We start from the raw sequence: 26,650 nt of genomic DNA, 5'->3' as shown, positions 1-26,650 counted from the left end.
AACCAAATAAATCATTGTCATTTATCTTTTTTTAAAAGATATCTGTTTGCTGAATAGGTAATACTCTAAGAACTTGAATAGTTTCCCATCTTTAATTGATTTGAGCTATAAACTTTGCCAGAACATAGTTTGTGTTTGTTGGGAAAAAAATGTCCTAAGGTTTAATGGAGACAGTGTTTCTTAAATGTTATTAATTCAGTACCTCCGATGTTAAAGATTAATGCATATGCCTATATAAAACATTTGAAACATTTGCGGAAAACTAGATTTTGAAAAAATGACATTTTGTTTGTCACAACAAAGTTTTTAAATGTTTGGGTTTTGATCCAGAATTTTATTAATGAAGAGATGTGACCCCTTGAATTACAGCAATTAAAGTATAGCTGCTTGGGCATTACATCTAACGTCATTCATCCGATCAAATTTATTGAGCACTTACTGTGTGCAGAGCACTGTACTAAGCGCTTGAATGTCATTTATTCACCTCACATAAGCTGCCCAGATTTATATTATCTCCAACTGACTGATATCCTTACATCTAACCTAACTTTCAGCTTGAAAATAATTCAAGATTTCCTGTTGTTTTCTGTCCCATCTCTTCTCTTAACTGTGTGGGTTATGGAAAGAGCACAGGCCTGGGAATCTGAAGACCTGACTTCAGACCTAACGCTGACCTAACGCCAGCTCTGCCTGCTGTGTGACTTAGACAAGTCGCTTAACTTCTCTGTGCCTTTCTTTCCTCTTTTATAAAATGGGGGTTCAAAACTGTTTTACCTCCTACTTAGACTGTGAGCCCCACATATGACAGAAATTCCGTCTGACCTGATTATCTTGAATCTTTCCCAGCACACACAATAATTATTAATCTGAATATTTTCAAATGCATCATTACTTATGGAATTAAAATTGAAATGGCTACTAGTAGCTTTAGGACCCTCTGCAAGTTTCAGAAATGATTCTATTTTCTTCACTTGGTATATTCAGCCATTTATAATTGAATAGTGTACTAGAGAGTTTTAAAATCAGTCAGCAATAATCTGGGGCCCAAGATCCAGTAATCAAACGAAATTTGACCTAAGGGTGGTCAGTCCAATAGCAAATAAAAACTGAAAATGTGACCATCAACATTGGCCTTGTCCTGATTCCAGCTACTGAATATCACCATTGCCAGGCCCCACTTTGCAATGACACCGACAAGGGAAAAGAGGCAGGAGACTCTGCCAGTTGTCAGCCGTGTGACTTTGGTCAAGTCACTTAACTTCTCTGTGCCTCAGCCCCTCATCTGTAAATTGGGGCTGAAGACATTGAGCCCCCCGTGAGACAACCTGATCTCCTTGTATCCTCCCCAGCGCTTAGAACAGTGCTTTGCACATAGTAAGCGCTTAATAAATGCCATTATTATTATTATGTTGCTGAATCTGGTAACAATTGGAGACTGTCATGAGTTATGTTTCTTTTGAACTGATCTATAAACTCTTAAACAGGTTGGAATTTCACAGCATAACAGCAGTAGCGAACAATAATAATAATAATGATAACAACAATAATTGAAATTATTAAGTCCTCACTATGTGCCAAGCCCTGAATTAATTGCTGGGGTAGATATGCATAACAGACACTGTCTCCATCTCACAAGGGTCTCACCATCTAAGGGGTAGGAAGGGAGATCACATATTAAATTCCCATTTTACAGAGAAGGGAAACTGTGGAACAGGGAAGTTAGGTAACTCTCCAAGGGTCACACAGCAGGCAAGGAGAGAAGCCAGGATTCAAACCTAGTCTTCTTACTCCAAGGTCCACATTATTTCCATTAGGCCTCACTCGTACTTACTCTTTTTCTCTTCATTCTTCTTTTTTGTCCTTTCTCAAGGTCTAAGAAACCCAAAACGATTTGTTCACTATTTTCTTATTATATTCAGCATCTACCTCCGTGTTATCAGAGACCCTGCAAGGTTATTTATTTGCTTCATAGTAGTAAATGTGTTGTAACCAATTAAGAAGAGGTTATCTCTGTGGGGAACAAAATGTCCGTGAGGGAAACAGTGTGGCTTAGTGGTAAGACCACAGTCCTGGCGGTCAGAGGGAGCTGTGTTCTAATCTTGGCTGCCATCTGGTCCCCGGCAAGTCGCTTCACTTTTCTGTGCTTCAGTTTCCTCATCTTTAAAAGGGAATTCAGTGTCCGTTCTCCCTTCTACTTGGATTGTGAGTCCCATGTAGGAAAGGGACTGTGTCTGACCTTATTAACTTGTATCTGATCCAACACTTAGAACTGAACTTGACACACGCAGTAAGCACTTAAGAAACATAATGACAATATTAATAAAAATAATATACTACAATAATGGTAATGCTGAGAAGCGGCCTGGCAGAATGGATAGAGCATGGGCCTGGGTTCTAATCCCAGGTCCACCACTTGTTTATTGTGTGACTTGGACAAGTCACTTCACTTCTCTGTGCCTCAGTTACCTCTTCGGTAAAATGGGAATTGAGACTGTGAGCCCCACGTGGGACGGGACTGTGTTCATCCTGATAAACTTGAATCTCCCCGTGCACTTAGAACAGCGCGTGACCATAGTAAGTGCTTAACGAGTATCAAATATAAATTCATCAGTCTTTGCATATTCAGTCTGTCTAGAGTATCTGTTATTTATAATATGTTCTTTATTTCCCAGAAGTCTCCTTGGCTACTTGATGTCCACCATATCTCTCAGATCTACTTGATCCCTTTATCCATTTATCTCCTAGGATTTGATACCAGCATTTTGCCCATTTGCAAGGATTCCTTGGGCTGGATGTTTAACCGACTCGATACAAACTATGACTTGCTCTTGGACCAGTCAGAACTTCGAAGCATTTACCTTGACAAGAACGAACAGTGTACCAAGGCGTTCTTCAATTCTTGTGACACGTACAAGGACAGCTTGATATCTAACAACGAGTGGTGTTATTGCTTCCAGAGACAGCAAGGTAAAAGATGACAATAACCTATTGATTCATCTCCGAGTTGACTTTTATCTCTTTCACTGTTATAAGAACCTGAAAAGCATTTAGTCATGACTTCTAGAGTTTTTAAGATGATAAGTATAATGAAAATGTCACTTCCCTCTAAAATCCTAAACAGATTGCCCCAGAAAGATGGGAAATGTTCAGTAAGATGCAAAGTAGTGATTAATCCTTTATATTATTCTTTATCTACTTTGCCTACAGACCAAAGTAAACTTTATTGGTTGACAATTGAGCTTTATAGTTCCATTTTAGGAAACAATTAAATTAACCTGAATGAAACACCATATTCTCCATAATGTTATCCTAACTTATTTGGCATTAGACATTTTCAGGATAGTGGCTTTAAAAAGATTTTAATGGAGTTTATCTCTCCCTTGAATTTGTGGAAACATAACTTCAAGCGCAAAGTGCTGTGTAGGGTAAATTTAAACAACAGAACTAGAGTATGTTATGTTTTGCTCCATGTAATTTCATAGAGGTTATCTTCTGTTGCCTTAAAATTTGAGAAAACAAAGTATAATTTATTGGCCTTGGCGTATTCCAAAAGATTTCAATGGTCATATAGGAAGTGCTCATGACTGTGTCTCTCAGCTTGGTTATATTGTACTGTCCAAGCACTCAGTATGATGTTCTGCACATAGTAAGCACTCAATATATACAATTGATTGCTTGATTTATCCAGCATTATAGCAATTGGGTGAAATTGTTTACTGCTTACTTACCCCTAGGTCTGATGGGGGGATTCCATTTAAACCAAGAGGGCTAATCTTTATGGGTAAAGGACAATTTTACCAAGGATTTTGTTTCAAGGAGAAATTTCTGTTTTTGTCCAGAATCTGTGATGGGAAGACCTTTCACATCTAAACACCTGCAGGGGTTGCCTTAATTGAATGCTGATATTTTTGGAGGTGTATAGCATTAGTTCTTTACTCTTTTTCCAGGAATTCTTACATGGGCATAAGAATTCTGATTGACAGGCTGGGCTTTTCTACTCCTCCCCAACCACTCACCTTTACTCTCTGCCACACTGGGAAGCACTAGAAAATGAAAATCCCATCGAATTGATGCTGCTTCATCTAGAAAAATACATAGAGGTAGAGAGGTCTTTGTTTCCAGTCTTATACAGAGTACTGCCTATGGTATACTAAATTTTAGAAGGGAGGTAAGAGACCACTCCTAGCTGAGGACATGGCCCCCACAGAAAACTGAGATCTTGCACAGATTAAAAGTAAAAGGGAAACAGCGTGTTCTAAGAGAAAGACCACAGGCATTCATTCATTAATTCAATCTTATTTATTGAGCACTTACTGTGTGCAGAGCATTGTACTAAGTGCTTGGGAAGTACAAGTTGGCAACATATAGAGACGGTCCCTACCCAACAACAGGCTCACAGTCTAGAAGGGAGAGACAGACAACAAAACAAAACATATTAACAAAATATAATAAATAGAATAGTAAATATGTACAAGTAAAATAAATAGAGTAATAAATCTGTACAAACATATATACAGGTGCTGTGGGGAGGGGAAGGAGGTAAGGCAGGGGAGATGGGGAGGGGGAGGAGGGGGACTTGGGTTCTAATCCTGGCTATGCTACTTGTTTGCTGTGTGACATTGGGCCAGTCACTTAACTTTTCTGTTCTTCAGTTTCCTTATCTGGAAAATGAGGTTTAAATCCTACTCCTTGCCACTTGGACTGTGAGCCCCATGTGGGAAAGGGATGGTGTCCAACCTGATTATCTTGACTCTACCCCCAGCATACAGAGCAGTGCTTGACAAGAACCATTATTATTACTGTTGTTATTATCATCACTATGTTACACTAGCATATCAGAAATGAGAGGAAATGAGTGGTAGCATCATTCAGATCAAGAACCACACCAAGAGGATGCAATGTCTCAGACAAAGAAAACGGTCAGTTTTGCCACATGTAGATTCAGTCACTTGATTATCTTTCTGGGGTTGGCATGTGACCATTAAGAAGGGACACTCTGGCAGTCATCACATTTACTACAGGATAGCTCAGCAGCTTTTGACATGGGTCTGTTTATCCGGGTCCATATCAACCTCAGTACCTGCTAATTTGGCTTGGTACCAAGCTGAGGAGCAGACAGGACACTGGCCCAAATTGACCCGTGACAAAGTTAAACCGAGCATCGGGGGTTGACAGCAGCATACGCTGCAGCATTAAGGAATATTTCTGGGTGTCTGGTGCCTCCCTTGGATTGGATTTAGGACTCATAAATCTCATTCAATCCAGGTTCTTCTAGTAAGCCTGCATTAGTAACATCTCCTTCCCTGTTCATTATAGGTGAGGTTTATAATAGTAATAAATGATGATGTAATAAATGATGATAACAATAATAAAAATAATGGTATTCATTTAGTGCTTTCTCTATACTAAATGGAAAAGTAAATACGACATTATGGGATTCACAGTTTATCATATCCAAAGTCCAAAGTGATCAAATCACTTGCCTAAGGTCACAGAGTAGGCCATTGGTAGATCTTTTAGACTGTGAGCCCACTGTTGGATAGGGACTGTCTCTATATGTTGCCAACTTGTACTTCCCAAGCGCTTAGTACAGTGCTCTGCACACAGTAAGCGCTCAATAAATGCGATTGATGATGATCTGGGACTCAAGTCCAGACCACCTAACTCCCAGCCTCCTGCGCTTACCACTAGGAAACACTGCCTCCCTTAACAATATGAAAGGAGATTTATGGAGCATTTACTGAGCGCCAAATACCAGATCAAGCATTCAGAAAATACAAAGGCACATTCACTATCCTCTAAGAGACTCCATTCAATACACTTGGTCTTATCTTTAGGATCATATGTCCTATGTTAAGCGCTTAGTACAGTGCTCTGCATGCAGTAAGTGCTCAATAAATACGATTGAATGACTACGTCTAGAATCATACGGACAATGTTCTAGAGTGTCAGAGAACTAATAGCTGCAGGGCTAACTCCCCAGACACTAAGTAATTTTCAACAATCAATTATATTTATTGAGTGCTTACTGTACAGAGTACTGTACAGAGCAGTGTACTAAACTTTTGGGAGAGTACAGTGTACCAATATAACAGAGTTGGTAGACAGGTTCCCTCAGCTTGTACTTTCCAAGTGCTTAGTACAGTGCTCTGCACACATCAAGTGCTCAATAAATGCAATTGAATGAATGAATGAATGCCCACAATGAGCTTAGAGGAGCCATTTCAGTGAGCCATTCAAAGAACACTGGTGCTTAGTTATTGTGCTATATTTCTGTATGCTCTAGGGCAAGGATGATGTCACTTTCATAGCCTCCTCTAGACACCCACATAGTCACCTTTTCACCCAGAAAGAGAAAGCCAAACAGAAGAATCAGAATAATTGTAGTACCTGTTAAGTAGTTATATGTTCCAGTACTGTGCTAAACTCTGGAGTAGATTCAAGGCCATCAGATCAGACATAGTCCCCGTCCCGCGTGAGCCCACATTAATCATATGAGGTACATTATGATCTGGTGAAAAGAACACAGGCTTGGGTGTCAGAAGATCAGGGCTCTAGTCCTGGTTCAAACACTTTCCTGCTGTGTGACTTTGTGCAAGTCCCTTAACTCCCCAGTGCCTCCGTTTCCTCATGTTTAAAACAAAAAAATTAAATATCTGTTCTCTCTCCTTCTTAGACTGAACACCTGTGGGTCAGGGATTGTATCTGACCTGATAATCTTGTATCTTCCCCAGTGCTTAGAAAAGTGCTTGGCACATACTAATATCATTATTATTTTATTATATAATAATATAAGATCAAGACCCTGTAAAAGAAGGAACGGCCAGGTAGGAGAAACTGGGACTCATTTCATCAAGATGCACAGTGAGGCAAAGCTCCTTGAAAGATCACTTCAGAAGGATAATAACAAATTTTAAATTCTCTTATGTGAGCCACCCCCTGTTGCCATGGCATTTTTGCATAGGGCATAATTCTTGGCAGCTGCTACCGTGTATAAACCACACAAAGCTCTATTAGTGACTCTCAATTTATGTTGAACCTTAGGACACCAATAAATCGTATAGGTTACTTTAATGCATTGCCATTTTACATTATCATCGTCTCTCTTTCCTATGGGGTTAATAATGCCATAATGATTAGTGACACAATGATTCCACATAAATGGATCAATAGCATCTCAGTGATGTTTAGAGAGTAGATTTACATTAATAAAATTCCATAAATCAGAGGGACAACCCTTTATATTGGATTTACATTACTGATGGTTTTTTCTGGGTAATTTTACAACTCCCTAATACAACGTACAGATTTTGGAAACTGTTATTGGCTGACAGAATGAAAAGAAAGTAAAGAATTAAGTCTAGGTAATCTACCACGAGAGGATGTGCTATTTTTGAGTTTGACATTTTATCTTTTTGTATCGCTGATATTGTACAGTTATTACATGCCTGAATCCTTGAACTCTGGAAGTAAATGATAATTATGGTCATGGAAATTTTATACACATTGGCATTGGTATAGTAGCACTGGCCAAAAGACCTCAAAGAAAATTACCTTTTAATTTTTCCACACACCCATAAATATGCTTCCAATATATTAGGTAAGGAAGGTAGTAGACACATTGAGCCTGATTCTCTTACCCAAAGCTCCCAGAAATAATAATAATGACAATAATAATACTTCTGGTACTTGTTAAGCACTTGCTAAGTGCCAAGCATAGTTGATTGGGGTAGATAATTGCTGGGATAGATACGAGTTAATCAGGTTGGACGCAGTCCCAGTCCCACATGGGGCTCAGAGTCTCAATCCCCATTTTACAGACGAGGTAACTGAGGCACAGAGAAGTGAAGTGACTTGCCCAAGGTCACAGAGCAGACATCTGGTGGAACTGGGATTAGAATCCATGACCTTTTGACTCCCAAGCCCGTGGTCTGCCCATTATGATAAGCTGCAACCCCATCCCTTCTTACATGTGCTTAGAACAGCGCTTAGAACAGTGCTTGGCACATAGTAAGCGCTCAACAAATACCATCATTATTATTATGATGATGTGATTCATCCCTCAACTCCAGGCAGTTCCTTGTTTATTCTCCATGAAGTTACATACTTCCCATTAGGAAAGCAAGGTGAAGGAGTTTCATTGTCTTCATCTATATGCTCTGCACACAGTAAGCACTCAATAAATACAATTGATTGATTGACTGATCTACCTTTAGGTATGACTGGATGATATCCTATATACCCCTCCAAAGTCCTACCCTGAAAAATCACACCTTCTAAAGTGGTGGATATGGGGTCTTTTTTTGAACTCCTGGATTTAGGGATTGAGGGAATCAATGGATTCAATGGAATCGGAAAATACTTTAGACAAATTTTAGAACTTCCCTACAATTTAGTCATGAGACCCAGTCACCTATATCGCCAGCTTTTTCTTACCTCTCTGTGATTCTTAAACCTGGGTCAGTCTCCCAGTGATACGTCCAGATAACAGGGAGAATGGATGCCCCATTTAGCTAAACACAGGTCTGTTCTTCTACCTAGTTCAGTAACAGATGGTGAAGTTTTTTTGTCCTTTCTCATTCTTTCTCCAACTGATAAGGTCATTCATGTCTGTCGTTGTATTCCACTCTATTCTAAAGGTTATGTGACTCTGTGGAGGGCAGAGTGAGGAAAGACAGTAACAGTAACAGAAAAGGACCAGGACATGTTAACGGCCTATCTCCTTCTCATTTAACCTTTGCGATCAGGCCTGTCCATCTCCCAAGGAGGCTGTGTAGAAAGCCGAAAAAATGGAACTACATGTGATACTTCTTCAGAATGGAGAGGAAAAACCATTTTCCTTTCTTCTGACTTTTATAGATGCATAGACTCGTCTTTCGTGCATTTTCAAGGAGCATCTGCGGAATCAAAATTTAGGTTTTAACACCTGTTTTGAAGTAAAATAATAGTTGTTATTTTTGCCTTCTCAAGAGTTAGCAGTTTCGCTGAACCTAAATAATGTTGACAGGATCATTTTTTTGTCAGTTTTTCCTATGAAGCTTAAATTGCCTGATGGATCTTTTAGGACTAGATTTTGTTGCTTTAATAATGAACCTTTGGTCACTATTCTACTTTTACATCCGGATGTTTTCATTCAAATTCTGGTGGCTTTAAATAAACATTGCAATTTTTATGGCTGCATCTGCTCATTAAAGCTCTTAAATATGCAAGCCTTCTTTTAAACCTCAAGTGGAAATTTTCATTTCCAGTCAGGATGAAAACACTACTTTATGTAGTGTTCTAGCAGGAATAAGCAGCTGGATGACCTAAGGAAAAGCTTTTTTTTTTTCCATCATAGCCCATGAATCACAGGAAAACTCATTGAAAGATATTGTATATTGTCTTTTAATAGATGCAACTGTCAGATACACAGTTTTCACCACAGAAAGCTAAATTCAGGTACAGAGAAGCAGTGTGGCTCAGTGGAAAGAGCACGGGCTTTGGAGTCAGAGGTCAGTGGTTCAAATCCTGGCTCCACCAATTGTCAGCTGTGTGACTTTGGGCAAGTCACTTAACTTCTCTGTGCCTCAGTTCTCTCATCTGTAAAATGAGGATTAAGACTGTGAGCCCCACATGGGACAACCTGATTACCTTGTATCCCCCCAGCGCTTAGAACAGTGCTTTGCACATAGTAAACGCTTAACAAATGCCATTATTATTATTATTATTATTATTATTATTAACCCCTATGTGTACAAAATAGCATACATTTTGGGGGGGCTCAGAGCTGTATGTAATTCCTAGAGCAGGGCTAAAAATGAAGGTAATAAGTAAAGTCAAGTCTTGGTTGGTAATATTCATACAGCTGTTTCAAGGGTGAACTAATTTTCTGGATATTTGCCTCAATTTTCACTTCACTTTGCCTGTACAGAGCTACGTTAATTCATATTCATATTGCTGTCAATATTTGTATTTCCAAGAAATGCTATTTAAGTAGATCTACTTATGCCTAGACTAGCAGTGGGTACTTCCGTAGTTTTTAATAAATAATTCACATCCACAGCATTGGAAACATTGGAAAGTACAGAATTGGGACTGAAGAGGGAATGGGTTGTTTTTTATGTCTAGAACTTCTACACAAATAAAAATGATGGTATTTGTTAAGCACTTACTATGTATCAAACATTGTTCTGAGGGTTGGGGAAGATACAAATTAATCATGTTGGACAAATTCCCTATCCCATATGAGTTTCACAGTCTAAGTATGAGGGAATAGTATATAAAAATAATAATTGTGATATTTGTTAAGCACTTACTATGTGCCAGACACTGTACTAAGAACTGGGGTGTGTAAAAGCCAATCAGATTGGACAAAGTCACAGTCCTTTTTCCACATGGGGCTCACAGTCTTAATCCCCATCTTACAGATGAGGTAACTGAGGCACAGAGAAGTGAAGTGACTTGCCCAAGGTCACACAGCAGACACGTGCCAGAGCGGGAATTAGAATTCAGGTCCTTCCGACTCCCAGGCCACGCTGCTTCTCTGAGGACCGAGGGACAGAGGCACACAGAAGTAACGTGACTTTCCATGATCACACAGCAGACACGTGGCAGAGGCAGCATTAGAACCCAGATCCTTTGACTCTCATTGCGTCTATGAGATATATAAATGGAATTTAAATACGGGCATCCAGACCTCTTTCATTTTTTAGTACCTGCATCCTGCCTCAAGGCAACATTTAAAAATTGAGGTAAATTTAATTGAAATTACAATACTTTGTTGGGTTTCATTGTGAATTATGCAGTATCTTGATTGGGTTCATTCTTTATCCCAAAGCTTGTTAAGAGAAAGTAATAATAACATAACAGTGGATATCTTCTGGTCCGTCAGAAGTGACTAGCCAGCTCAAGTTTCAAGCACACTTTTCCCACGGTGAATCTACACAGCCCAGATGATCTGGTCTTCGTGTAATCCCGACATATTTTAATAAGCAAGAATTAAAATGTATAAAGGCTCTTCATGGCTGTTGCAAACCAATACTAAAGTCATGCATCAATGTCCTGACCATCCAGAATTGTCCTGTCTTCGGTCCAATGGAATCTCTCTTAAAGTAACATTTTTATTGTCATTTCAGACCCACCGTGCCAGACGGAGCTCAGCCACATTCAGAAGCAGCAAGTGGGAAAGAAGCTCCTAGGTGAGCAATAGATCATCCTTTGGAAGGCTTTATTGCTTTCATAAATAACTCCAGTGGAACAGCAACATAAAATCAATATTAATCCAACAAAGATAGACCACACTAAATTTTACCACTAAATTTATGAAGTTTTTTGAAAGCTATTAAACTTACTTTTATTACCTTAGCTATTGAAAGAGATTACATATGTTTTATTCCCCTGATACAATGTTCGTTTGAGGTGTGATTAGGCAGAGCAGAGACTTAAATAAAGCTAATGGTATAGGAACAGCATAAACTTTGTAATTCAACATGTGGTTGCATTTACAGGATTTACGGAGAAATATTCTGTGTTATTTCAGAGGCGTATTTTCCTTCAGTAATCTTAGAATTTAGGTAAACTGCAGTGAAGATCAGTCTCAAAGACCTCAGAATTAGTTTCCACTTCCCTGGATTTGCTGTAATCTGTACATGTAGAAATATTTCAAATCAGTATATTTGGTCTTTTACTATCATTTTTCCACATATAAGAGAAAATAGAATGCTATAACTTAGAAATTTTGCCAAGATTTAAATAAAAAATTACTAAAAACACATCTATGACTTAACGACATACTCTTTAGGATTTGATTTGTCAAATGAACTGGCTTATTGTAAACTGACAGAAAAATCGTACTTCACTGTTTCATTTCTACTGTAAGACAAATACTGAAGAACCAATAGTAAACAGGTGTCATATTCAAAGAAACAGATCTTAAACTAAAATAATTTGTTGATGGTCTAAAAGGGGATTTCCTACATCTCTAATGTATAGTTTACAGGTTTTTTTATAGTATATTGGCTTTATTATTAGGTTCCACAAAATATAGTTGGTCATTTTCTTTATACAAAGACATTGAACACTTTAATCTTATGTCTTAAAGCAATAGGGTTGATGAATCTGGGAATATAAGGTATGAGAGCACTCAGTAGCATCAATCAGTCATACTTATTGAGCATGTACTGTGTACAGAGTATGTACTAAGCACTTGGGGGGGCTCAATATAGCAGAGTTGGTCGACATAATAATAATGATGATGATGATGGTATTTGTTAAGCACTTACTATGTGCCAAGCACTGTTCAAGCACTTTACAGATGATGTAACTAGAGCACTGAAAAGTTGTGACCTACCCAAGGACACACAGTAGACACGTGGCCTGCTGGAATTAGAATCCAGGTCCCTGGACTTCATGACTGGTGCCTCTTCACCATTTAATCCATAAAGGAGCCAATTTTTAACCTGTTCCCGACCATAGTCTCATTGTCATATCAATTTCACAGGACAGTTCATCCCACTGTGCGATGAAGATGGCTATTATAAACCAACCCAGTGCCATAGTGGTGCAGCTCAGTGCTGGTGTGTGGACAGATATGGAAATGAGGTGACAGGTTCAAGAACCAATGGCGCCATTGACTGTGGTAAGAAAAATAATTGCTGGTTTTAAAGCTTCAGATTTTCAGATAAGCATTCCTGATTAGGAATTGTAGGAAAATAAAGGAAGTGAAATACCTTAAAAGCTATACATTGGAGTTCATTTGTCCTGTGATTCTTCTGTCCCTGGGGAAGCTGGAAACTATAGATGGTCCCAAGGATGTTTCATTGAATTAAAAGTGGAATCCTCTGGGTTATTCTTCAGCAGATGAAACCCTCACCACATCAATTGGGAAAAATGGGAGCCAGGACTCTGTTCCTATTCTTGACCCAAGTCATTCATTTCATTCATTCAATCATATTTATTGAGTGCTTACTGTGTGCAGAGCACTGTACTAAGCGCTTGGGAAGTACAAGTTGGCAACTTATAGAGATGGTCCCTTTCCAACAGCGGGCTCACAGTCTAGAAGGGGGAGACAGACAACAAAACAAAACATGTAGACAGGTGTCATGTCATCAGAACAGTTGTCCTCTAGGTTAGTCACATTACCTTTGGTCACATTACCTCTCCTTCCACTTACTCTACGTGAACTCCACGCTGCATCACCCAGTCCGTCAGAACATGGTCCTAAGGAATATTTCATTCCATCAGGTGGCTCTAATTGTAAATTCCTTCAATAGAGCAAGAATGATTGATATTATTCTGGGATATTTCTACTCCGGCAAAGTTCTTTCTTAGGATGGAAATGTCATATTACTGAATATTGGTCACAAAAATTCGAGTGGAAAATCATATTTAGCTAGGAGTTATAAGCACAGAAACAAAGACTATCTCCCTCTCTGGATTGTAAGCTCCTAGTGCGCAGGAACATGCCTACCATCTGTTTTGTACTCTCCTAAGTGTTTAGTACTGTCCTCTGCTCAGTGAATTCCACTGATCGTTTGATATGAGTGTGTGTATTATAGAAGAAAGGGAAAGGGAAAGGGTGGGATGCAGGAGGGAGGGAGGGAGAGAGAGAGAAAGAGAGAGATAGACAGAGAGAGAGAGAGAGCATGCAGTATCCCAATACTGAAAATGCTACTAACTGTGAAATTCACCTATGGGTACGTGTCTTTCACCAGGACTGTGACAGATCTGATTATCTTATATCTTTCTCTGTGGTAGGCACATAATGAATATTTCAAAAATACCAAAATTATTATTTAAAGGCACTTTTTGGCATAGTGAAAATACAATAATAATAAAAATAATAGCTATTATGAAATAATCACGAAGTTGAAATGACAGAACTATGTCAGAGTAACCTGCCTTTAGAATTTAGAATTTAGAACCATAAATGCATTTAGAACCATATTATGGCTTCTTTCTGGATTCACTGTCAAAAGCCCTAGATATGTTTCAGAGTTAGACCATAATGGAATATTAATTATAATAGTCTAATACTCTAGATGTAATTTAGATGTCTCACGATTATGGGGCAGTTTCCAAGACGTATCTTCTGCTGCTATTCAGTGTGCAATAGTGGAAAGATCCTGACTCAGTTTCCATTGTTGGCTCAGAGGCTCTTCAACTTATGAATTAATTAATCACATTTAATAAGAGCTTACTGTGTGCAGAACATTGTACTGAATGCTTGGGAGAGTCCAGTACAACAGTTGGTAGACATGTTCCCTGCCCACAACAACCTTCCAGTCTAGAGGAAGCAGGAATTGTTTGCGGAACTACCGAGGAGTTTATGGGTCTGGCTCATAGGTTGGCTCTTAGTTCAGTGCAGAAGTGGATTTGTGACTGGTTAATTATTTTTGTGTTCTACCCTTTTGGTTCACTAACCTCATTCCTTTCAACAGTGACCTCATATACTATTCAACCTGATTATCCTTTATTTACCCCAACACTCAGTACAGAGCATGGCCCCTCATAAACACTTGACAGTGATACAGACTAAACTCACTGTGGGAAGGGAACAAATCTACCAATTCTGTTATATTGTTATATTTACTGATTGAACAATATCATTGTTATTGTTGTTATCATTATTAGTTATTATTACCACCATCATCCCCTCAGTGGAACAGCCGGGGAATAACTGTAACGTTCCTTTCCAGCTAGCGATTTAGAGGTCTCGGGAGATTTTGCTAGTGGAGATTTCCACGAATGGACAGACGATGAGGATGATGATGACGATATCGTGAATGATGAAGATGAAATGGAAGATGACGATGAGGACGAAGGGGATGACGATGATGATGATGACCACGATGGATACATTTGATGAGATCTAAGGTCCCTGGATTCTACCTTTCTAACGTTCTCAAGGTGATATCTCATAGAAAATTACTTTGCCCACTGAGATCTAAAGGATTCTAAACAACATGTATATTTTGTATAATTGTTTCAAATATTGCAGCTGGAGTCATAGACTTTCTTTGTTCAAATAAGAATCATTTCTAGGCTTTTGAGTTTTTATATGCCTTTGAGCTGAAGAAAACACATGAGCAAGTAAAAAATAAAAGGTGATGTACTTGAAAAAACAAGCAGAATTTCGTAAGGACAACCAGACTTTTTAATTCATATTCAAAAAGGATATTTTGTCATTCATTTGGAATAACACGTGGCTTCCTCATAGCAGGTACTCTATAATAAATTAAGCAATGTTCACTTTAGTAGTGGCTTGGCCATGAGACTAAAATAAGAAAATACAGAAGATAATGGTCAGCGAAATTACCCTGGAGATTGCAATGCCAAAATAAGGACTCATGAAGCTAAGATTAGACAGGCATTGGACAAAAAGGTATATGCCATAGAGTAAGAGCAACAGAGAGATTAGAGTAAGGTCATTCTTTGTGTGGTTGTGTGAGTTATGAAATAACTCTATTTTTTTTAAGAACAGTACCATAGACAAGGATTGATTCTGCAAGGATAAAGTGTTGTTGTCCTTTATTTTCATTATTTTGTCTTCATTTTCTTGTAGACATTATTTTTTCCAACAGTGTGATTTTCCATCGTTCTACTTTGCTATAGCTCTCGAACCAGCAGTTTAGGGTACTGAATATGAAATTGGAAAGTTATAAGTAAAATATTAATTTATTAATTATTGACAGATAATAACACTTACCCAAGGCCAAATTAAAAAATCTAAATTTTGTCATTTGGGTTCCCACTAAAGGAAAGCTTTTATTTTAATCTGAAAATTTTTTCCTTTTATTTTTCTGGTACACAGACTTAGAAAACATAATGTAAGGTGCCTTGCAAAATAGTTATAGAAAGGTTTTAGCATGCAACCGGTATAGGACATTAGGCAATAGCTAAAAACATCCGATTACCAAATTAATGCCAGTATAGGTACTGTTGCTGGAATGAAGAAATGGGTTATTTTTCATTTTTTTTTTCTATTGTTCTGTAATTACCATGTGGACTAGGATACAATTATTGTGTAGAGTAGCATTTAAGATTTAACTGTAGAGACGATTACTTTAATCACTGTATTTATGTTAGCATGTTAATTAATTGTGTAGACATTTTGGAACTCCACCACCTTCCTACACATCAGACCTTTGGGCTTGAACCCACAATAAAATTGGAACAACCTGTTTAATATTACACAACTTGTTGTTTATTTTCACAGTGGATTACTGGTTTCCCTGATCTTCATCTGCAATTAATTGAGAGTATAATGAGTTTATTCTTTGCATTTTGATTTATACATATGAAACACTAAATTTAATGTTTACCTTATGTAAGATTAAAAGTATAATGCATTTTCTTTTCTACTGTTTATGTATAGTTTGCAAAATAAAGACTCTTGTTAACCAATTTTTAACTGTCATGATTTCTGATAATGGTGGAACTACTTCTTTTGAGCGGGGTCATTATTTGTCATAACATATGACAAAAAAATCACAGGTACTAAAATTACGATCTTGATTTAAAACCGCATTCCAAGAGTTCATCATATTTCAAGCACATAGCATTAGGCAAGATAAATCCCTCTCCTAATTTATGGCAGACTTTGTTATGCAATGTGTCTCTTGTCTTATTTCCATTTAAGTGAATATGGAAAGTGCAATGCCATTCTTTTGTTGGAAGAAGGAATAGAACGAGCATTTTCTCAGACCAACTAAACTATTAGTCAACTATTTATCATACCTGTCTCGGGTGAATTCCTTCAGGAACATCTAGTGAAGAAAATGGGGCACAGCTTTTAATATACAGTATTTGGGTGGATACAAAACTTATTTCTGCCTTAAACATATTTTGAATATATTACCCTATATAGGATAGTTAAAAGAAAAAGCCCTCCATATGCTGATCTAACGAAAGGCAATCAACTGACAACAAATTAGAACTACGTTTCAAGTGACTAGTGGTGCTACTTCTCAAATTCCCAAGAGAGTAAAATAATTTAAAGCCGAATGCAGTAGTAATGAGACTTTATTAAACTTTAAAGAGGTAGTCTCTGCAAGAAGACCAATAAGAAATGAAAGGAGGATGTGCGGAGTTGTGTCACATTACTTACATTGTGATCATTTTCTGTCAGAGTGTGGTGGATGGGTAACTAACTGTCAGTAGGGGTGTTGCATAGTTGATAATATAATAATTATTGTTATGGAATTTACTGAATGCTTGTTATGAGCCAAAAGCCTTTCCTAGGCAGTGATCTGTGTCCATGCACTGTTGTTTTGCTGATATATCCCAGTTACTTATTTTAAAAGCATATTATAAATCATAAAGTTCAAAAACTTCGATCATGACTGAACTGAACTTAGCTTCCGAAGCTAATCTGTGAGTAAGGAGTGCAGGAGACTAAAAATGACAGAGTAAGGCTGATGGAAAAATGGAGAAGCATAGTGAAAGAAGAAAGGATAGCAATAGCTTCATTGTACAGTTGATATCACTGTGAAAATGTGAAGTAATTACTATGTGCCCTAGCACTATTCTAAATGTTGGGGTAGGTTCAGGTTATCAGGTTGGACACAGTCCCTGTCCCACATAGACATAGTCTGATAGTCTAAACTAGGTGAGAGTAGGATTTAATCCCCAATTTTCTGATGAGAAAACTGAGGAACAGCAAACTTGTAACTTGCCCCAAGTCATTCAGTAGAAAAAGCTCGTTGTGGGTAGGGATTGTCACTGTTCATTGTTGTGTTGTACTTTCCCAAGCGCTTAATAAAGTGCTGTGCACAGAGTAAACACTCAGTAAATACGATTGAATGAAAAGTGACAGAGCCAAGATTAGCACCAAGGTCCTCTGACTCCCAGGGACTAGCTCTTCTCACTAGGCCACACTGCTTCTCAGTAGCTACTGAGAACAATTAATTAATTAATTCATTCATTCAATCGTATTTATTGAGCGCTTACTGTGTGCAGAGCACTGTACTAAGCGCTTGGGAAGTACAAGTTGGCAACATATAGAGAAGGTCCCTACCCAACAGCAGGCTCACAGTTTAGAAGACAATTGTTCTGGAAGAAAAGCCTGGTGCTTGTGGGAATGAGCAAACCACACCAATATCTAACTGCTTTATTCTTGTAATTCTGAAAAACTGTGCAAGGTGACTCAGTCGGTATCAAGTATGTCCCATATAGTGTTTCAATTGCATGGGTATGTACCACCAGGAAAGTGCAAAAGACAGAGAAAGGCAGATAAAACTGTTAAATGACTCTTGATATAACCAAATGAAGTACGGAAATTCAGGAATATTTCCTCTTTATGCCTATGCCACATAAAAATTCATTGGAAATGCCACATAAACCTGAAACAGAATGAAATCTAGAGGAACAACTACCACCGCTTAAAAAGACTCATAAGGAATGAGATGAAATGCATACAAACAGAAATAAACATTTAAATCAATTGTTTTGTCGATTGCAGCCTTGGCAAAAAGAGTGTAAGTGTGTAGTTGCCTGAACTAAGTGGTTTCCCCTTTAAACTTTTGTTTTTGTTAGCTAAGCAATAACTTTAGTTTTATCGATGTTCTAGCTTCAGTAAGCTTAATTTGCTATATTTTAAAGGACATGAGCGAGTTCCAGAAAACATTATAGAATGGAGCAATGGAGTCTGTAACCACAACAAAACGGCCATGTCTTCATGTCACATTTAATTATTCTAATTAATGCCCAAAGGACACCTGCCTTTGCTAATCTTGAACACAGAGGTAAAGAAGTAAGTGCCAAGGCTTGGCCTTTGGGAAATAGTGTGACCACCTGGTGAAGCAAGACTGAAAAGTCAAGGCCATTTGAATTATCATCCTCCAAGGAAGTCATTTGTCATCTAACGCTGGCTAAAACAGCTAACACCTACATAGGGATGGTAGTGTACCTGTGCCTGTTAGTTGACCTTGAGCAAGTCTTTTAACTAACTTTCCCGTTTCCCTGTGCCTCAGTTTCCTCACCTGTAAAGTGAGGGTTCGATACCTTAGATGGTGAGCCACATGTTGATGGGGACTGTGTCCAGCCAGATTATCTCGTATCCACCCCCATGCTTAGTACAGTGCTTAGCACGTAGCAAACACTAACAAATACTACAGTTATAATTTCCTGTGATTATTATTACTGTGCATGCCTATTAATTATCCTCAGAGTGAGTCTACGAGGTTCAGATTGCCCTTTGCTTCTTGTTTTCCTGGCTATCAACCCACCTGGTTCTGTGACTCTGTGTCAGTGTCACCCACTTTGGCAATGAATTGGGTCAGTGGAGAGATCAGAGCTAGAGACGGAAAAATCTTGCCTGCCCTTATAACCTGCCAACAATACCCTCCCTAACCCCAGGGGCAAACCCGGTGACAGATGAAATTAGGGTGCCGACATTGCTCCTTTCCCCATCAATATTTGATTGGCATTCAACGTTAGTTTGCTCCAGAGAGATTCAAGCCCCAAACAAATTATTTAACCAAAATAGATCTCAGTATTTTCTCCTATTAAGTGACGGCAATAATGAAAGCCCCAGTCAGTGGGCTTAGACAGGAGGAATAAAGGAAAATGCTGGGGAAACACCTTGCAAATGGAAAATTCTCTTCAAATATTACAGAAGTATGACAATTCAGTAGGCACCTCTCCCTTTCGCCATATGTAATATATCATGTCTAAAATGATTAATATTGTAGTTATAGTATAGCTATCGTTGCTGTTCAAGGCAATCTATTATCCAGTGGATATGATCTTATTCTTGTGCCCATACTTACGCGAATGACTTTTGAGAGTTCCCGAAGTTAGTGCTGTTCAAGGCCAACTGTGGCCTGACCCGGAGCTAGAAGTAAGAGACCAGCGATTTATGAGAAATTGTCACCCAAAAATTGGTGGACAACTGATCTCAGGACACTGCAAAATGGGAGTGGATCGTGAAGTGTACGAGCTTTCTGCAGCTTGCATGAGGTGTGGAGGGGATGCAGGGAATGAGGGGGACAAAACGAGTGGGGTGCCTAGAAACTAATAGTAATAGTTGTAATAATAATAATAATGGCATTTGTTAAGTGCTTACTTTATAAAAAACACTGTTCTAAGTACTGGGGGGATACAAGGTGATCACGTATTCCCACGTGAGGCTCACAGTCTTAATCCCCATTTTACAGATGAGGTACTGAGGCTCAGAGAAGTTTAGTGACTTGTCCAAGGTCACACAGCACTTAGAACAGTGCTTTGCACATAGTAATTGCTTAATAAATGCCATCATTATTATTATTACATGTGGGAGAGCCGGGATTACAACCCATGACCTTTAACTCCCAAGTCCGTTGCTCTTTCCAATAGTTTTAGAATTAAAGCATTTACTGCATGGCTAGCACTGAAGTGAATAATGAACAGGTGAGAGGGAGACAGAGTCCCTGGTCTGCCTGGGGCTCCCAATCTAAAATAAAGTGAAGAGTGGTTTGGTGATAGGTCCAATAGGAAAGATGCAATTATACAAATACAAAAGAAACAAAAAGTTATCAGGTTCCGCTTCCTAACCTTGTCATTCATTCATTCATTCATTCAATCGTATTTATTGAGCGCTTACTGTGTGCAGAGCACTGTACTAAGCGCTTGGGAAGTACAAGTTGTACTTGTCCACTCCAACCTCTACTCCTTCCTAAGAAGGATGGCTAGGGGAGGTAATTTCCATCTGGAAATGTGTTATGTGGACATTGACTTCCAGTAGCACTATGGAGGGAAAGGAAACAGAGGGCAGACCCTAGGACTCTTGGAAGACTGGAGGAGGGGGATACCGGCTCTGGCGGGAAAAGGTCTGACGGGGATCTAGACTTCTCTGGAATCCCTGATCGGCTGAGTAGTAGCCAGGGCCGGAAATCATCATCATCATCATCATCAATCATATTTATTGAGAGCTTACTATGTGCAGAGCACTGTACTATGCGCTTGGGAAGTACAAATTGGCAACATACAGAGACAGTCCCTACCCAACAGTGGGCTCACAGTCTAAAAGGGGGAGACAGAGAACAAAACCAAACATACTAACAAAATAAAATAAATAGATATGTACAAATAAATAAATAAATAAATAAATAAATAGAATAAAAAAATATGTACAAACATATATACATATATACAGGTGCTGTGGGGAAGGGAAGGAGGTAAGATGGGGGGATGGAGAGGGGGACGAGGGGGAGAGGAAGGAAGGGGCTCAGTCTGGGAAGGCCTCCTGGAGGAGGTGAGCTCTCAGCAGGGCCTTGGAGGGAGGAAGAGAGCTAGCTTGGCGGATGGGCAGAGGGAGGGCATTCCAGGGCCGGGGGATGACACTTTTGGGTAAAATATAAAGACCTAAAGGCCCCTCTCCGAAACTTTCCCCCAGCCCCATCCCAGCCCTGCTCCAGTCTCACCCCCAGTGCCTGCTGATCGTGGTCAGCGGCAAACACAGCTCCTCCTTTCCAACTTTTAATCTAGGGTCCTGACTTGTTGGTCCTATGTGCCCTTGGAGACGGATGCTGCAGGACTTGGAAGTGGAACTAGGGCTGTGGCACCACTCCTTGTCTTCGGCCGACAGGTTGTGGCCCCTGGCCCGGTCCGGGATCCTGTGGAATCAATCGAGATCTTTCCCCTTTGGGGACGGGGAGGGCAGCGGAAGGGAAGAATGACTCCCATGTCGGCTTCCCGGCTCTGCCACTTGTCTGCTGTGTGACCTTAGGTAAGTCACTTAACTTCTCCGTGCCTCAGTTCCCACATCTGTAAAATGGGAATTAAGACTGTGAGCCCTATGCGGGACAGGGACTATGTACAGCCCGATCCCCTTGTATCTACCCCAGCACTTAGAACAGTGCCCGGCACATAGTAAGTGCTTAACAAATACCATAATTACTATTATTATTGTTATTATTATTATTATTATTCCCTCCTTTCACCTCATGCAATGTCCTCTGGTGTGTTGCTCACCACTACCACCACATAGGGCTCACAGTCTTAATCCCTATTTTTCGGATGAGAGAAGCAGCTTGGCTCAGTGGACAGAGCCTGGGTTTTGGAGTCAGGGGTCATGGGTTCAAATTCCGCCTCTGCCAACTGTCAGCTGTGTGACTTTGGACAAGTCACTTAACTTCCCTGGGACTCAGTTCCCTCATCTGTAAAATGGGGATTAAGACTGTGAGTCCCCCGTGGGACAACCTGATCACCTTGTAACCTCCCCGGCGCTTAGAACAGTGCTTTGCACATAGTAAGCACTTAATAAATGCCATCATTAGTATTATGAGAGGACTGAGGCATGGAGAAGTTAAGTGACTTGCCCAAGGTCACGCAGCAGACAAGTGGCAGAGCTGGGAAATGGACCTGGGTCCTTCGCCCCTTCCCAGTGGCATTAATATTATTATTACTGATATTATGCTATGATTTATTATTAAAATTATCATTATTATTGATAACAAGTGCTTAGTACATTGCTCTGTACACAGGAAGCACTCAATAAATATGATTGAATGAATGAATAACAATAACAATTTTAACAATTTTAGCATATTTAAATGCTTACTATGTGCCAAACACACAGCTAAGCAATTTGCTAAGTGCTAAGCACATTGCTAAGTACAACTAAGTAATAAACAATGAGGTAGATTAAAATATTATGGTATCAGTGGACACAGTCCCTGTCCCATATGGGGCTCAGAGTCTGAGAATGTTTAAGAGCAGGTATTTTATCCCCATTTTCCAGATGAGGCAACTAAGGCCCAGAGAAATAAGTGACTTGCCCAAGGTCACCTGGCACGTCTCCTGACTTCCAGTCTTGTGCTCTTTCCGTTAGGACATGCTGCTTCTCCCGTATTTCCCAATTTCTCCAACATGTACTTAGAAAATGATTTTACCAGCATGCCGGGATATTACCCCAAACTCCAGGAGATTCAGCTCTAAGATTCTCCGCAAGGGACCCCAAGGTGTTCTGCCACGAACTGAAGGCTAAGGGATTTGGGCAAATAATAATGATAATAATAATAATGATGGCATTTATTAAGCGCTTACTATGCGCAAAGCACTGTTCTAAGCGGTGAGCACTGTTCCAAGTGCTGTGTGATTGAACTCTGAAATCTACAGGGAGGAAGCAGCAAAATCATTGCTCGTAGATACTGTCCTCCTCAGAGGAGCAGCATGGCTTAATGGAAAGAGTACAGGCTTGGGAGTCATGGCTTCGAAACCCAGCTCTGCCAATTGTCAGCTGTGTGACGTTGGGCAAGTCACTTCACAACTCTGGCCCTCAGTTACCTCATCTGTAAAATGGGGATTAAGACTGTGAGCCCCACGTGGGACAACCTGATCACCTTGTATCCTCCCCGGCGCTTAGAACAGTGCTTTGCACTTAGTAAGCGCTTAACAAATGCTATTATTATTATTATTACAATAGACTTCTAGACTGTGAGCCCACTGTTGGGTAGGGACCGTCTCTATATGTTGTCAACTTGTACTTCCCAAGCGCTTAGTACAGTGCTCTGCATACAGTAAGCGCCCAATAAATATGATTGATTGATTGATTGATTATTATAACTAGTTCAAGGACCTAAGGCAATAACATCTCTTTCTCTGGCCATGGTAATGGGTCCATAGTCACATATCCCCGTTTTCCTACTTAGGTAGTCAGCCCCTTGAAGACCAGGCACCCTGTCTAATTTCCACCTGTCGACTCTTTGTTGGCACTTGAAACAGTGTTTTGCACACTGTAAGTGCTTAATAAGTAGAATTACTACTACTAAATTACGGCTCTAGTGAATTCATTTAGTAGTCCATCTTTTTGAACCTTTCAGATCTCTACAATGAATGAAGAAATTTACAGAAGTCTGCTTGGCAGTGCTGGTAATCGACAGCAGCCTTGCAAATAACATTTCTGTAATTGCATATTAGGTACACCCAACACCTGTCTACATGCTTTCTACATGCTGTCTACATGCTCGTCTACTGTTAGGTAGGGACCGTCTCTATAAGTTGCCAACTTGTACATCCCAAGCGCTTAGTACAGTGCTCTGCACACAGTAAGCACTCAATAAATACGATTGAATGAATGAATGAATGAATAATCCTCGGATTGTATTCTTGCGAAACTTCACATTAAGTGTATGTGTTGTCAAACATCTGCCTTAACATTCACTCTTTTTGATACAGTGCATATACCCAGCAGGTATTATTGGAGGTTTTCATTTCAAGATTCCATCTGATGCATGACACCGGTGCTTTCTGTTCAAAAAGTTTGTTTAGCTGACAGGATTTTCTTTCTTTTGGTTTCCTGACATTGTGGGTCTTGTTGAACTCCATTCTCCCACAGGGATTCCAGAGAGAATACCACCAACTCCTCCCTCGTTCCCTTTCTATTCTCTTCTCCAACCAGGCATTGATCTGGTTCTAGCAGAGGTTCATCTGGTTCTGGTTCATCTAGCATTTGCTTCACTGCCTAATCAGTCAATGAATGGTATTTATTGAGCACCTACTCTGTGCAGAACACTGTACTAAACGATTACCAGTGCATTCTGCATCATCCCAAATGGCAGCCTGAATTTGGTGGTCAAAAAGTTCTTATATTGCGTCCAACCCAGTGCTTAACACAGTGCTTGACACATAGTAAGCACTTTAAGAAATACCGGAATTATTTTGCGTCCTGAGGAGGCAAGATGGAAGCTTTCACAGGGCGCTGCCAGAGCACCTCCAACTACCGCCGCTTTTCAGTCAGTAAGTTAATCATATTTAATGAGCACTTTTATTGAGCCATTGCTATGTGCAAAGAACTGTATTAAGTGACTGGGAGATTTAAAATGTAACAGACACTTTCTCTGCTCACAGTAAGTAGAACCATAGAGATTGTGCTTCAAACACAGAGTCGATCAGTGATATTTAGTGAGGCCTTACTGTGTGTCTGCAGAAGTATGTATTAAGCACTTGGGAGAGTACAATATGACAACAGAGTTGGTATTCACATTCCCTGCCCACAAGGAGCTTACAGTCTGGCGAGGAGTTTACAGAAGATTGAGATAATGGGGCTGTGATTGTCTCAAGTGTTAGCCAATGGTTAATACATTGTCCCCTCCTACTAGGAGTAGAATTGGTTTCATGGACTCTTCTTCAGTTTGAAATTAAATACGTGTGACGATATTTGTTGGACCCTCAGTTCTTTAGTCAATAAATTTAGAAGAAGCTGAACGAAGGGGAAATGTTGATTAAACAAATGCTACAGATTTGTTTTAGCTTAGCCAGGGTCGTCTACAACTTCAACTTCCAGCTCATCAGAAGAACACAAGCTCAGCTGAGCATTACAAACAATTCTTTTTGTTTGTAATGCTCTAGACTGAGCCCTGTCCTTCCTCTCCCCCTCCTCCCCCTCCCCATCCCCCCACCCTACCTCCTTCCCCTCCCCACAGCACCTGTATATATGTTTGTACAGATTTATTACTCTATTTTACTTGTACATATTTACTATTCTATTCATTTTATTTTGTTAATATGTGTTATTTTGTTGTCTGCCTCCCCCTTCTAGACTGTGAGCCCGCTATTGGGTAGGGACCGTCTCTAGATATTGCCAACTTGTACTTCCCAATCGCTTAGTCCAGTGCTCTGCACACAGTAAGCGCTCAATAAATACGACTGAATTACTGACTGAATGAATGAATGGTGGTGCGGCCTTAGAAGAAAGGGCAAAGATCCAGGAGTTAAAGAAGTTGAGTTCCAGTGCCAACTGCCATGGGCTAGCTGTGGGTTATCCTTGACTCTTCTCTCTCCTCCAACTGCAGAAAGCAGCGGCGACTAATAGGAGAAACATGGGAATGGAAGTCAGAGGACTTGGGTTCTAATCTCAGCTCTGCCACTTGACTACTATATGGTCCTAGGTAAATCACTTACATTTTCTGTGTGCCTCGATTTCCTCATCTATAAAATGGGAACAAATACCTGCTATCTCTCCCCCTTAGAAAGCAAGCCCCTTGTTTGACAAGTTCCGTGTCTGCTCTAACTGTATTGAGCATTTTATTGTAGAGAAGCAGCGTGGCTCAGTAAAAATAATAATAATAATGGCATTTATTAAGCACTTACTATGTGCAAAGCACTGTGGAGTTACAAGGTGATCTGGTTGTCCCACGGGGGGCTCACAGTCTTCATCCCCATTTTACAGATGAGGGAACTGAGGCACAGAGAAGTTAAGTGACTTGCCGAAAGTCACACAGCTAATTGACAGAACTGGGATTTGAACCCATGACCTCTGACTCCAAAGCCCAGGCTCTTTTCCACTGAGCCACGCTGCTTCTCTGCAAAGAGCCCAGGCTTTGGAGTCAGAGGTCATGGGTTCAAATTCCCGCTCCACCAGTTGTCAGCTGTGTGACTTTCGGCAAGTCACTTAACTTCCCTGGGCCTCAGTTACCTCATCTGTAAAATGGGGATTAAAATTGTGAGCCCTTGGTGGGACAACCTGATCACCTTGTAACCTCCCCAGCACTTAGAACAGTGCTTTGCACATAGTAAGCGCTTAACAAATACCATCATTATTATTATTGTATCTATCCTAATGTTTGGCACAGCTCTTGGCACATAGTGACCCATTAACAAATTAGCCTGCTGTTGGATAGGGACCGTCTCTATATGTTGCCAACTTGTACTTCCCAAGCACTTAGTATAGTGCCCTGCACACAGTAAGCGC

General features: G+C 39.8%; 1 protein-coding gene across 2 annotated transcripts in view; it reads left to right on the top strand.

Moving 5' to 3' along the window:
* Positions 1-16,303, top strand: part of SPOCK3 (SPARC (osteonectin), cwcv and kazal like domains proteoglycan 3) — a 341,328-nt gene extending 325,025 nt beyond the window's left edge. For both annotated transcript variants that reach the window (XM_038755097.1, XM_038755096.1), the window contains 4 exons: positions 2,746-2,967; positions 11,115-11,177; positions 12,479-12,616; positions 14,676-16,303. In XM_038755097.1, coding sequence (XP_038611025.1) covers positions 2,746-2,967; positions 11,115-11,177; positions 12,479-12,616; positions 14,676-14,842 — 590 coding nt within the window. In that variant the 3' untranslated portion in view covers positions 14,843-16,303. The remainder of the gene's footprint in view (positions 1-2,745; positions 2,968-11,114; positions 11,178-12,478; positions 12,617-14,675) is intronic.
* The last annotated feature ends 10,347 nt before the right edge of the window (positions 16,304-26,650 follow it).

The sequence above is a fragment of the Tachyglossus aculeatus genome, chromosome 12, assembly GCF_015852505.1.
Source record: "Tachyglossus aculeatus isolate mTacAcu1 chromosome 12, mTacAcu1.pri, whole genome shotgun sequence".
In the NCBI taxonomy this organism is placed as follows: domain Eukaryota; kingdom Metazoa; phylum Chordata; class Mammalia; order Monotremata; family Tachyglossidae; genus Tachyglossus; species Tachyglossus aculeatus.
This window is presented reverse-complemented; position numbering and strand designations above follow the sequence as displayed.